Genomic DNA, 9,762 nt, shown 5'->3' with positions numbered 1-9,762 from the left:
GATGCTGCACCTGCTATGCTGTTTCTTTGGAAAAAGAGGTATTAAAATAAGATTAGATTCTCTAACACAATGTATCAACTATACAGACTTCAGTGTTACAAAACTTCAAAAACACCACAGATGAAAACAGCTTCTTTGGATCAGAGGTTTATTTTTAATGACACAGCACTGGAAAACATAAGTTACAGATGACTTTTTGATACAGGATACATTATATATCTTATTTTAAAAGGATCTGTGAAGGTACACTGCATAAATACATATAGTGAAAATATATTGTGTTTATTTCTTCTCAGAGATTAGTTCTGTTTCTTTTTTAAAATTTATCCAGCCAATTAAATAAAAAAGTATAGATTAGCATCATAACAGCTCCCCCTCCAGATTATCTCATTGTAACTACCGCAGCTGGAAGAGGAGACTGAGCCATGCCTTCTCAAAGGTTTAGCAGCTTTGAACATGATGTTATTCATCATCTCAGAATGAAAATTTCACATTACAAACACAGATACTGTATCATGTTTTGGCAATGGAGCAGCTAGTTTTGCTTTGGAACAAAACCATTTCCTGTAATGCCAGACAGTGAAAGAGCAATGCATGTACTGATGATACTACACAGCCAAAGAACTACGATGATGTCGTCAAAATGCATATATATCCATATGCAGTCATATATACACATAGAAATTCTTGTGTGTATATATATTATGCATGTCCAAAAATAACATTGAAAAATGTTGCAGTAGTTAATTATTTTTTTAAACACATGAAACTTATAATAGTTTGACCTCATTACTACAGGATAACTGATTAAATCTTCTGCAGTGCAACTCAATACAATACACTTAGTGCAGAGAAGTTAAGGTTTTGGTATTGAGGAAGCTAATTTCAGATTTCATGGGAAAGGACCAAATACAGGATCACCATAGCTCTGACAAAGCACAAACAAACCTGTCGCCACGTACGTGTGAACAAATAAGGACATTTCTTTTTTATTTGATTTTATTTTTCAATGTACCGCTTCAGAAATTGCTAGCTTAACTGTTTGTATTCATGCTCATTTTGATATGTTTCAACAAGCTTTGTCTGGCGCCTGTCTGTAAACCCTCAACAGTTGAAACTACAAAAAGGTGGGCTCCTGTGTTTCAAAGAGGTTAAAAACCTACTGATTGAGCTTCATACCACGTTCATCTGCCTCAGCAGAGAACTACTCCAGATGGCGTGTGAAGTTCTCTGGGAAAAGTCCTTTATAACTATTTGCATCTCTGTACTGAAGCCACTCGGATTCCTTAATGCCTGTCAACCAGCCAGCCTCCTGCAAGGAAAAAGATAGAGTCTCTTAAACTTCAGGTCTCCCCTCTTCCTTGCTACAAACTTCGGACCTGAAGACATTTCAGAGTCACATGGCTAAAAGATTCAGTGTTCTGGTTAAAAAGCAGCTTCTGACTTTGCACAGACCATTTGCTCTGTTTTGCCAGACCACTCTTTTGTGAGACTGAGTGACTGTGAGCATATTGTATGGCCTTTAGCCCATCTAACCCCTAGCTGAACTCAAAACTGGGTAATCAGTCTTCCAGGTCATCCAGCATTACAGCAGATCTGCATTTATGCAAATCTCTGTTGAGACTTTTTTCAAAGTTGCCACAATCATATCAGTGCACTTGTGCAGTAAGAGCATAGCAGTGGGCCAGAAACATTACACAATACCATAAATGGGGGAAAAAACCCAGTTTTCAATCTGAATTTTCCCCCCGAGGGTTCCTTTCTCTCATCCATATATTGGCAGTCAGAAGAAATAACAGTTCTTGCAGTCTCTGGAGTTACTATCTCTAGAAACTCTAACTTAGTTAATATGCAATTATTAAAAAAAAAAAAAAAAAAAAAAGCTGGAAGCCTAAACTAGAGCTTGGCATGCAAAACTGCAAACAAATCGCCAGCAGTCCAAGCAATCAAAAGAGATTTCTTATTGGAAAGTGCGGGGTTCCCTTAAGTGTGATCGATTCTACCTGGAATACAATAAAACCGGTATTTTTAAAAATGATTGATCTATTCTCATCTCAGTAACCCCGCGCCTTGTTCTTTTTAAGAACAGGAGCCAGAGCAAAGCCACAACAAACATAATTTCTAATGCTGCCGTGTTATTATTGCACAAAGAGCACACAAGGAGACAGAGTAGCTTGAACAGATCTTCATGTACACCACTGAGTCACGATTGCTCAGTGGCTGCGTGTGGTGGTGTACTGGCTCTCTGCCCCCAAATAAGCATCATTAAAGCAGATACAGCTTATGCATGTCATTGGCTGGGTATATGTAACTGGGGACATGTTTTAGAAAAGTGTGGAATATCCGAGAGAAAGAAGAGAGGAACAACAGCCTTCTAGCACAGGCAGCACAGACTAGAAAGGAATGAATAGTTTTTACTGGACAAAAATTCAACTGAAGACTAATGGAAAAAAGCCACTGGGTGGGACAGTTTTGCTTTGGATGGGGAACACAGGCTGATGTTACCAGCTGTATTAGAATTATAGTTTTAGACAGGTCAAGTTTGAAGGAGGATAAAGAATAACAAAGATAAAAAGACTCTATATAAATCAACAAAGTATCTGGCAAAAGACAAAAAGATGAAGCTTTATGGTGATGTTAAACATGAAGGGCAAATATGTACTGAGTAATAAAGATATGACCACAATGGTTTCAAAACCAGGAATACATAAAGGTTTATTTTCTCCATCATTGCACACAATTTACTCCAATTAATGCTAATGCTATTTCAACTCACACCACAGGAGAAGAATATACTTCGTGGATTCACCAAGTGAAGACTAAGCGTGTTTAATACATAACATCCTAAGAAAAACAGACTGAAGACAGAGAGCAGATTTTGCTATCCTTACAGCAGTGTCTTTTTCTGCAAATACTGATAATAAAATCAGTTGAACTACCCATGAGGTAAGATGCAGCACAATTTGAATAAGGATAACAGAATCTACCCCTACGAAAAGATCAAAGCTCCCTCGTGAAAGAAAAATCTTTTATTCTAAAAAAACAAAATAAACAAAAAATCACCCCACCCCTCAGTTACTTATCTCTCATATTAAAAGAAAGCTCAGTTGAGATGATGAACACTGGTTATTACCTACTTTTGGACAGCATCAACCATCAAAACAACTTCTAACAGTTCCTAGAACTCATATAGACTTAGGGCATTAGTATTTAGACCTATTTTAAGAAATACTTTTCATTCAGATCAGTGCTCTTAGCTACCTGACTAGTCAGGATTCAGTCCCCTACCTCTCAACCCCCAAATCAATGGGAGACTTTTCACCAACACTACTGGCACTTACAGATGCCCACAAGCAGCACCTCTCCATACCTTGGCTGTAGGACAGCACAATTTGTGTGCAGTCTCAGTGCCCTCAATGGCTGAATTTGTGTTATTTCTCCAAATCCACATGTAAAAACTCCAAACATCTACGGACCACATAATCAATTCTACTCCAATGTTAAGACACTATGATATATAGCAACATCATGCACAATTTCTAAGTCACATTCCATATTAAATCTTTGTGTGCATGTGTGCCTGTATAAAATCCAGTACAAAGTAGCATTAAAAAAGCCCTAGAAAATATGCTGAGGTCAGATCCTGCTAGCAGCATAGATCTGGGACTTTACCAGTAACCAGCTGGGCCATTTAGTCTCAAATGAAACCAAGTACAATAGACAAAATTAAAATCTTCACGTTTTCTAACAGTAATGATATTTTGAATAACATTCCCATTAGCTATAATCTGTGAGCAAAAAGGTGAGACAAAAGAAAAATGTAAGCAAAAGAAAGAATCATGTGCTTTTACCTGATCAGCTGTGGTCTCGGAAGGAATTACTAGTACAATATCTCCTCGCTTTAAATTAAGCTCATCACTGTTAGCTGCCTCGAAATCATGTAGAACTTCAACCTGAAGAAAGTAACACCAAACATACAGACACGATCTAAATGGAGACATTTCTCAACAAAATTGTCTGTTAAATCTTTATTGCAAATAAAAAATAAAAATCACGTGCCTTTTTTAGGCAAACATATGGCTATAGACAGGTACAGTCAAATCATTAATGTTGACATTGAGTCATGTCAAAGTTTTCTGTTCATATCCTTGGAAGCAGGGACATCTTAAGTAAGTCTTTCTGAGAGTACCAAAGGAAACCTAAGATCCTTTCCCAAGGTTACAGTATTTCAAGGACAGATGATACTGCAACACCACACAACTCCTGCCTCTCAGACAAGTCCTGCACCCTTATTCCTTCTGTGTAAGGAACTTGCTTTCATTCCCCACTATCACTATGAAATGTGAGAAAGGGGTGGCAGGATTTTGCAAATAAAACTGGGAAAGGCTCCCAGGAACTGATATTTCAGGCTCACTCTCATTCATTCTTTTCTTGTGGCCACTGGATATTACTCTTGCTGTAAATGTCCATAGAAGTTTGAGTGGGACGTACAGCGCCCATTTCAACAAGTGATCAGAGACAAGTAATAGGAACCCTACTTAATGCTTGCTGTGGAAAGAGCTCCCTTTCTGGGCAGATGGGTATGCCAAAAATACCTGTCATTCAAAGGGCTGATTATTAAAACATTGGCAGGATCACCATGTCATTGTGAACAGATAATTTTAACTAAATGGTTCTACCTCCTTAAGAGAGATGCTATTCTAACTTTCTCAAAGCACAGCCAGGTCCATGGTAACTCTGCAATAATGAAAGAAAATGGCATCAAGAACCAGATGGCAGGCATGTATTCTACTTCTCCTTATTTATGTCTGACCCAAGAGACCGTGATGAAAAACAAAAGATGAACTACATCAGCATGTCTGAGTCAGAGTTGTGTGATACTGTTCACCCTGACCTTAATGTTATTCTCAAAAGTTTGCTGAAAATATTGAGCAATGAGAAAAGACCAAGAAGAATGGCATACTTATGGAGTGCTATGGGACTAATTAGTATGAACTGTGCAAATTATAATAGGAAGCATGTAAAGTTCATCCATCCTCAAGGAGCTTTTCTGCTGCTCAATGATTCTAAAGTGAGACGCATTATCAAAGAACTTTGTGAACCAGGAAACCCTAGGGGTCTTGCCAGCCAAGGAGAGAATTTCTCTTATGCCTCATTAAACTTTTCTGTTTGATTATCCCAACAGTTTATAATTATAGTATTACTAAAGTCACAGAAACACATTTTGGCTTCATTACCATAAGTTGTAGAAGTCCCATGGGTTTCAACAGAACCAGAACTTCCACTATAGATTTTCAGGCCAGAAAAATGCCAATTTTTTAATATTCACAGAATCATAGAATGGTTTGGGTTGGAAGGGACCTTAAAGATCAAATACATTGTTAGTATATCAGATATATAATTAGCATATATTGTACAATATTGCTGACTAACTCTGTGGCAGTGCCGTTTTTTTCAATATATTAACTTTCAGTAGTAATTTGGTGAGATGAAAGGGTTCTTGCGCTTCAGAGAGTCTTACAGCTACATAAGGATATGCACAGCAACAATGGCGTGCAGAAAACGTATCTTGTCAGACTTCACGTATGAAGCAACAATGCAACATGAAAGCTGTGTTTGTGTGCATCTGTGTGTGCATATGCCTGGCTGTTAAACTAAGCATCCTTTGGCCACAAGAAATCATCACACTACCTGCACAGACAGACACATCCACAGAAGCTAGATCTGAAGGGATGTCTAAAAGAAGAATGAAGAAGCATACCTTAAAGAGAAAGCCAGGTGGCATTGCAGAAGCTGCTTCTTCTGCTACAACAGGCTGATCTTGAGAAGGTGCAGCCTGGATTTCTTCAGCAGGTTTTTGCTCGCTTCCAGCTTGGGGAGTTTCACTGGGAGAAGCGTCAGTGCCCTGAGTGCCCATCTCTGCTGAGGCATCTTTGGACTCGTTCACAACAACTTCGTGTTCTTCTCCCTCCCCTTCATTGTTTGATGCTGGCTCTATTACTACTGAAGGGATGCTGCTGACCTTTTCCTGGGGGAAAAAAGCAAAAAAGCACCACAAGAGTATTTAGTACTTTATTCCAAGCAGGAAAACACAATTGTTTGTTTATTGCACAAGGCATATATGGCAATGAGGATTTCTTTCTTCTCCACAGTGGCTTCTTACATTAAGACAGAAAACAGTACTTGTGCAAGAATATAAAGGAGTAATCCCTTCCTTGTTTTCACTGTTCCCCTTAGTCCTCCTAAGTCTACTTTCTGTATTGACACAAATCATTGCAGAAAGTAATAAAAATACTCTGCAGATAGTTTGGGTTTAATTTTCAATGTGCATGGGAATTAACAGGCCTTTCTCCTCCACTCTGCTTTCAACTTTGGGTGGGTTTGGGTACACCCAAGCTCCAGGAGCCACTGTCCTGTATTTCTTTGGGAATTCAAATCAGCAGGATAATAGCAATATAAAGGTGATGAAAGAAGGAAACATGACCCATTTCTGTGCCTGATTGCAGGGATTTCTCCTGATTTACAGCAATGTAATCGGGAGCAGAGAAAGCAAAAAGACTAAGGAGGTAGCATCTGACCAACAGTGAAGCCTAGGAGAAAAAGCATTTAATGAAACTTGTTGGAGCATCCAACCTGAAAAGAACATGTTAACTGATCCTCTGCCTGACCATCCTATCCTGGTGCAGAGAAGAAATAAAACATGCAATGACAGGAGGTGGCAACTGGCTGCCCAGCTGCAGGATCAGCTGCAGGAGCTGCTGTAGGAGCTGTTCCCCAGCTCTTCAGAGGTTGCAGAAGGCAGCAGCCAGATGCAGATACAAAGCTTGACCACCGTGATTTAAATAAAACAAAGTAACGCTATTGATAGGACATGGTGCCAGGGGACAAGAAAAATCAGTTACTTTCTTTGCCTATTTCTCCTGAAAGTCCCGTTAGGTTATGTGGTAAAGCTCATCTCCACAGAGGACCACAGAGAGACAACAGCAGGAGCCCAAACAATGTGCTGCCCATGCTGCTCCCAGGCCCATCACAGGAGCCATCAGTGCATCAAGTCCCATCTCCACAAGCTCAGGGGAGCACTGCAGCACAAAGGCAAGCACAGGCCAAATTAAGGACTCAGAAGTGATAACCTGTGTGGGCCCATCCCAGGGCTATCCCAGGAGAGCCTCAGCCTTTGTACTTGTTGGACCTGGCGGCACAGAACTACAGCAGCTTTGCCTTTCTCGGGCTGCTGAATCTGTCCCAATTCCCCTAACATGCTCTCCCATGCACCGACACGAGTCACCTGAGACACATCAGCCTCCTTTTCTTCTCCCTGAGGTTTGTCACCTTCAGCAACACCCTCCTGCTCAGTGGTAGCAGTGCCATCACCAGCTCCTGCTGCCACAGCCACACCGTCTTCTGCTGCCGCAGCCCCCTCGGTGACAGGTACCACCTACAGACAACAGGAGGGAGGGACCTTTCAGGATAGCAGTTCTGGATATCTGCTGAAGACACCATGGACCAGCCTCTGTTCTGTGGCCTCCCTGGGTGGTACCAACACACGGCCTTGGTTGCACTTGGGTTTCCTCCTGATTTGGGTGGGGGAGAGCAGTGCCAGGGGCAAGCTTGTGCAGGGAAGTTAACAGGTGGGAGAGGGACATGTATGAAACCTCACTAAGGCACCACTTAGAGTCCTCAGGTGTTGCTAGTGGAGTAACGGTTTGCCAAGGTGCTAGTATTTTTCCCTTCTCTTGCTTTCAAGCTGTATGGTGGAAGAAATTCACCACAGGTTTTTGCTGAGAAGAAGGAGCTTGCAAGCTGTCCAGGTGTCCACAGTACCCTGCTGGTGAAGTCTGTTCTTGGGAAGACACTCCAAGCCTTCTCCAGCTACTGTCACCTACCTCTAGATCTGAGCCGACTTCAAAAATATTGCCTTAATTACACACTCCTTTCTAATAAAGAAACTTGCAAATTGGACTGTATCAGCAGAAGAAAATATATTCTACAGCTGGATAAAGATCAGAAATCTTGAGATTCCATCAGATATCAGAAAAAACCCCAACCATAAAGATATATAGCTAGGTCAGTATAGAAAAAAAAAAGAAACATACATAGAAACCCATTCAGTCTGGGTACAACTGAACCATTTGTAATCAGTCCACGCTGAAAAGTTAATGCATGTTTTGTTCCAGTTCTTGAAAGGCTGACAGAAAAGTGTCTGCCTATAGATCAGTGTTGAATCCTTCATTTAGAAGAGACTATTGTTCTAATTTACCTGTCACCCTAACATTTGTATTGGTATATACTGGTATATGCTTACAGTAGCATATAGGACATATACTTACAGTGGATTGATCTTAAGGGTTGGAGGGTAGAAGGTAATTGACAACACTTATTCTGTTAATCCAATTAACTTCAACATGGAATTTTTCACGTACAGCAGTTATCACCAGTACAAAGTAAAAACACTGAAGAAAAATTGTTTTCTGGGTACCAATGTCAAGCTACAGTTAGCAGAAATACCTCTGATCTCCAGTTAACAGCCTGATGCTCTTTGTTTCCTCGGTTTGACCTTTCCTCCACAGATGAGGCTAACTCAGCTATCTGACCTCAACTTGACCTACCTACAATTGTTCATGGGCACTCTTCAGGCATTATTTTTTAGCAATAGCTAATATTCAGCACTACTCCTATCTACTGCTATTAATTGATGTGAGAAAGAAATTCTTCTGGAGACCTTGAAGGCAGAAAGTACTACAGGGTTTTGTAGAAATCACTGGAGAAGCTTTAGTATAAATTGAAAACATTGCTGATGAAGGATGCTCTATCATAAAAAGAAGTAACACCAAAAGACATGGACGGACGTTGACATGTTCTTCCGTGACTTGCAAGGCACGCAAGCCTGCCATTCATAGTATTACCAATTTTAGCAGCCTTGACCCAAGAAGATATTCAAATAAATGACGAGTGTAAAAAGCCCTGGAAGAGGTTAGTAGGAAAGAGGGGGAACAGAGCGCATATTAGATGGATTTTATACCATGTGCTTCTAACAGCATTCTACAGAAATCGATCTCGCTGTCTGTTGTGATTAGGATCAACACTTCTCTTCTTTTTATTGGATTTGTATAGCCCATTTTATTTCACTAAGGAGGAGAATACTAATTTACATGAATCAGTTATCAAACGCCCCGCAGTGAGAGGGTGACACTCTCACGGCCTGTAGCCATGAGTCACTGAATGTATACCACAGCTCACTATTGCATAATCATGTGCTCTTGTTTCTTAGCGTACAAAACCAATGCAAGCTAGATGATTAAAAAAAGCTTTCACAAAAATGCATGTAGGGTAGCACAGAATGAACCTCCCTATCAGCCTCAAATATAGTAGGGGGGGGGGGGGGGGGGGAAGGAAAAAAAAAAAAAAATGAGGGAGGCTCATTCCACTGAATTAATACCCAGCTATGGTGAACCACTTACTTTCATAGTCACCTGTATTACCTTACTTCATATTTAAAACCAATCCTACAGATCTCATTTCCATAGGTCACCAATAATATTAGACTGTCTTAATAGTATGCCAAATTAGCTATCTCTAGCAGTATTATTTAAATTGAGACAGTTGTCCCACTACACCAGCCACACCGGGGACAAAGAAAGGGTCACCCAGTACAATGAGGGCTGCGATAGAAGAACCACTTGACTGTTTTAATTGGGCAGAAGCGAATGCTTCTTTACCCGGGATGCAGCCGATTCACACGGTCGCACTCTCCTCCCGTTAATG

The 9,762-nt window shown here is 40.4% G+C and overlaps 1 protein-coding gene across 11 annotated transcripts in view; it reads right to left on the bottom strand.

The window, feature by feature from the left end:
• Positions 1-134: 134 nt before the first annotated feature.
• Positions 135-9,762, bottom strand: part of AMPH (amphiphysin) — a 120,766-nt gene continuing 111,138 nt past the window's right edge. For 7 of the 11 annotated variants that reach the window (XM_055707240.1, XM_055707241.1, XM_055707243.1 and 4 more), the window contains 4 exons: positions 7,286-7,435; positions 5,762-6,028; positions 3,852-3,953; positions 135-1,312 (listed from right to left, as the gene is read on the bottom strand). In XM_055707240.1, coding sequence (XP_055563215.1) covers positions 1,205-1,312; positions 3,852-3,953; positions 5,762-6,028; positions 7,286-7,435 — 627 coding nt within the window. In that variant the 3' untranslated portion in view covers positions 135-1,204. The remainder of the gene's footprint in view (positions 1,313-3,851; positions 3,954-5,761; positions 6,029-7,285; positions 7,436-9,762) is intronic. The other 4 variants (XM_055707242.1, XM_055707244.1, XM_055707247.1 and 1 more) reach the window with 1 other exon arrangement.

This window comes from Falco cherrug, chromosome 4 (assembly GCF_023634085.1).
Source record: "Falco cherrug isolate bFalChe1 chromosome 4, bFalChe1.pri, whole genome shotgun sequence".
NCBI lineage: Eukaryota > Metazoa > Chordata > Aves > Falconiformes > Falconidae > Falco > Falco cherrug.
The sequence above is the reverse complement of the archived record's forward strand: the minus strand, read 5'-3'. Positions and strand labels throughout refer to the sequence as shown.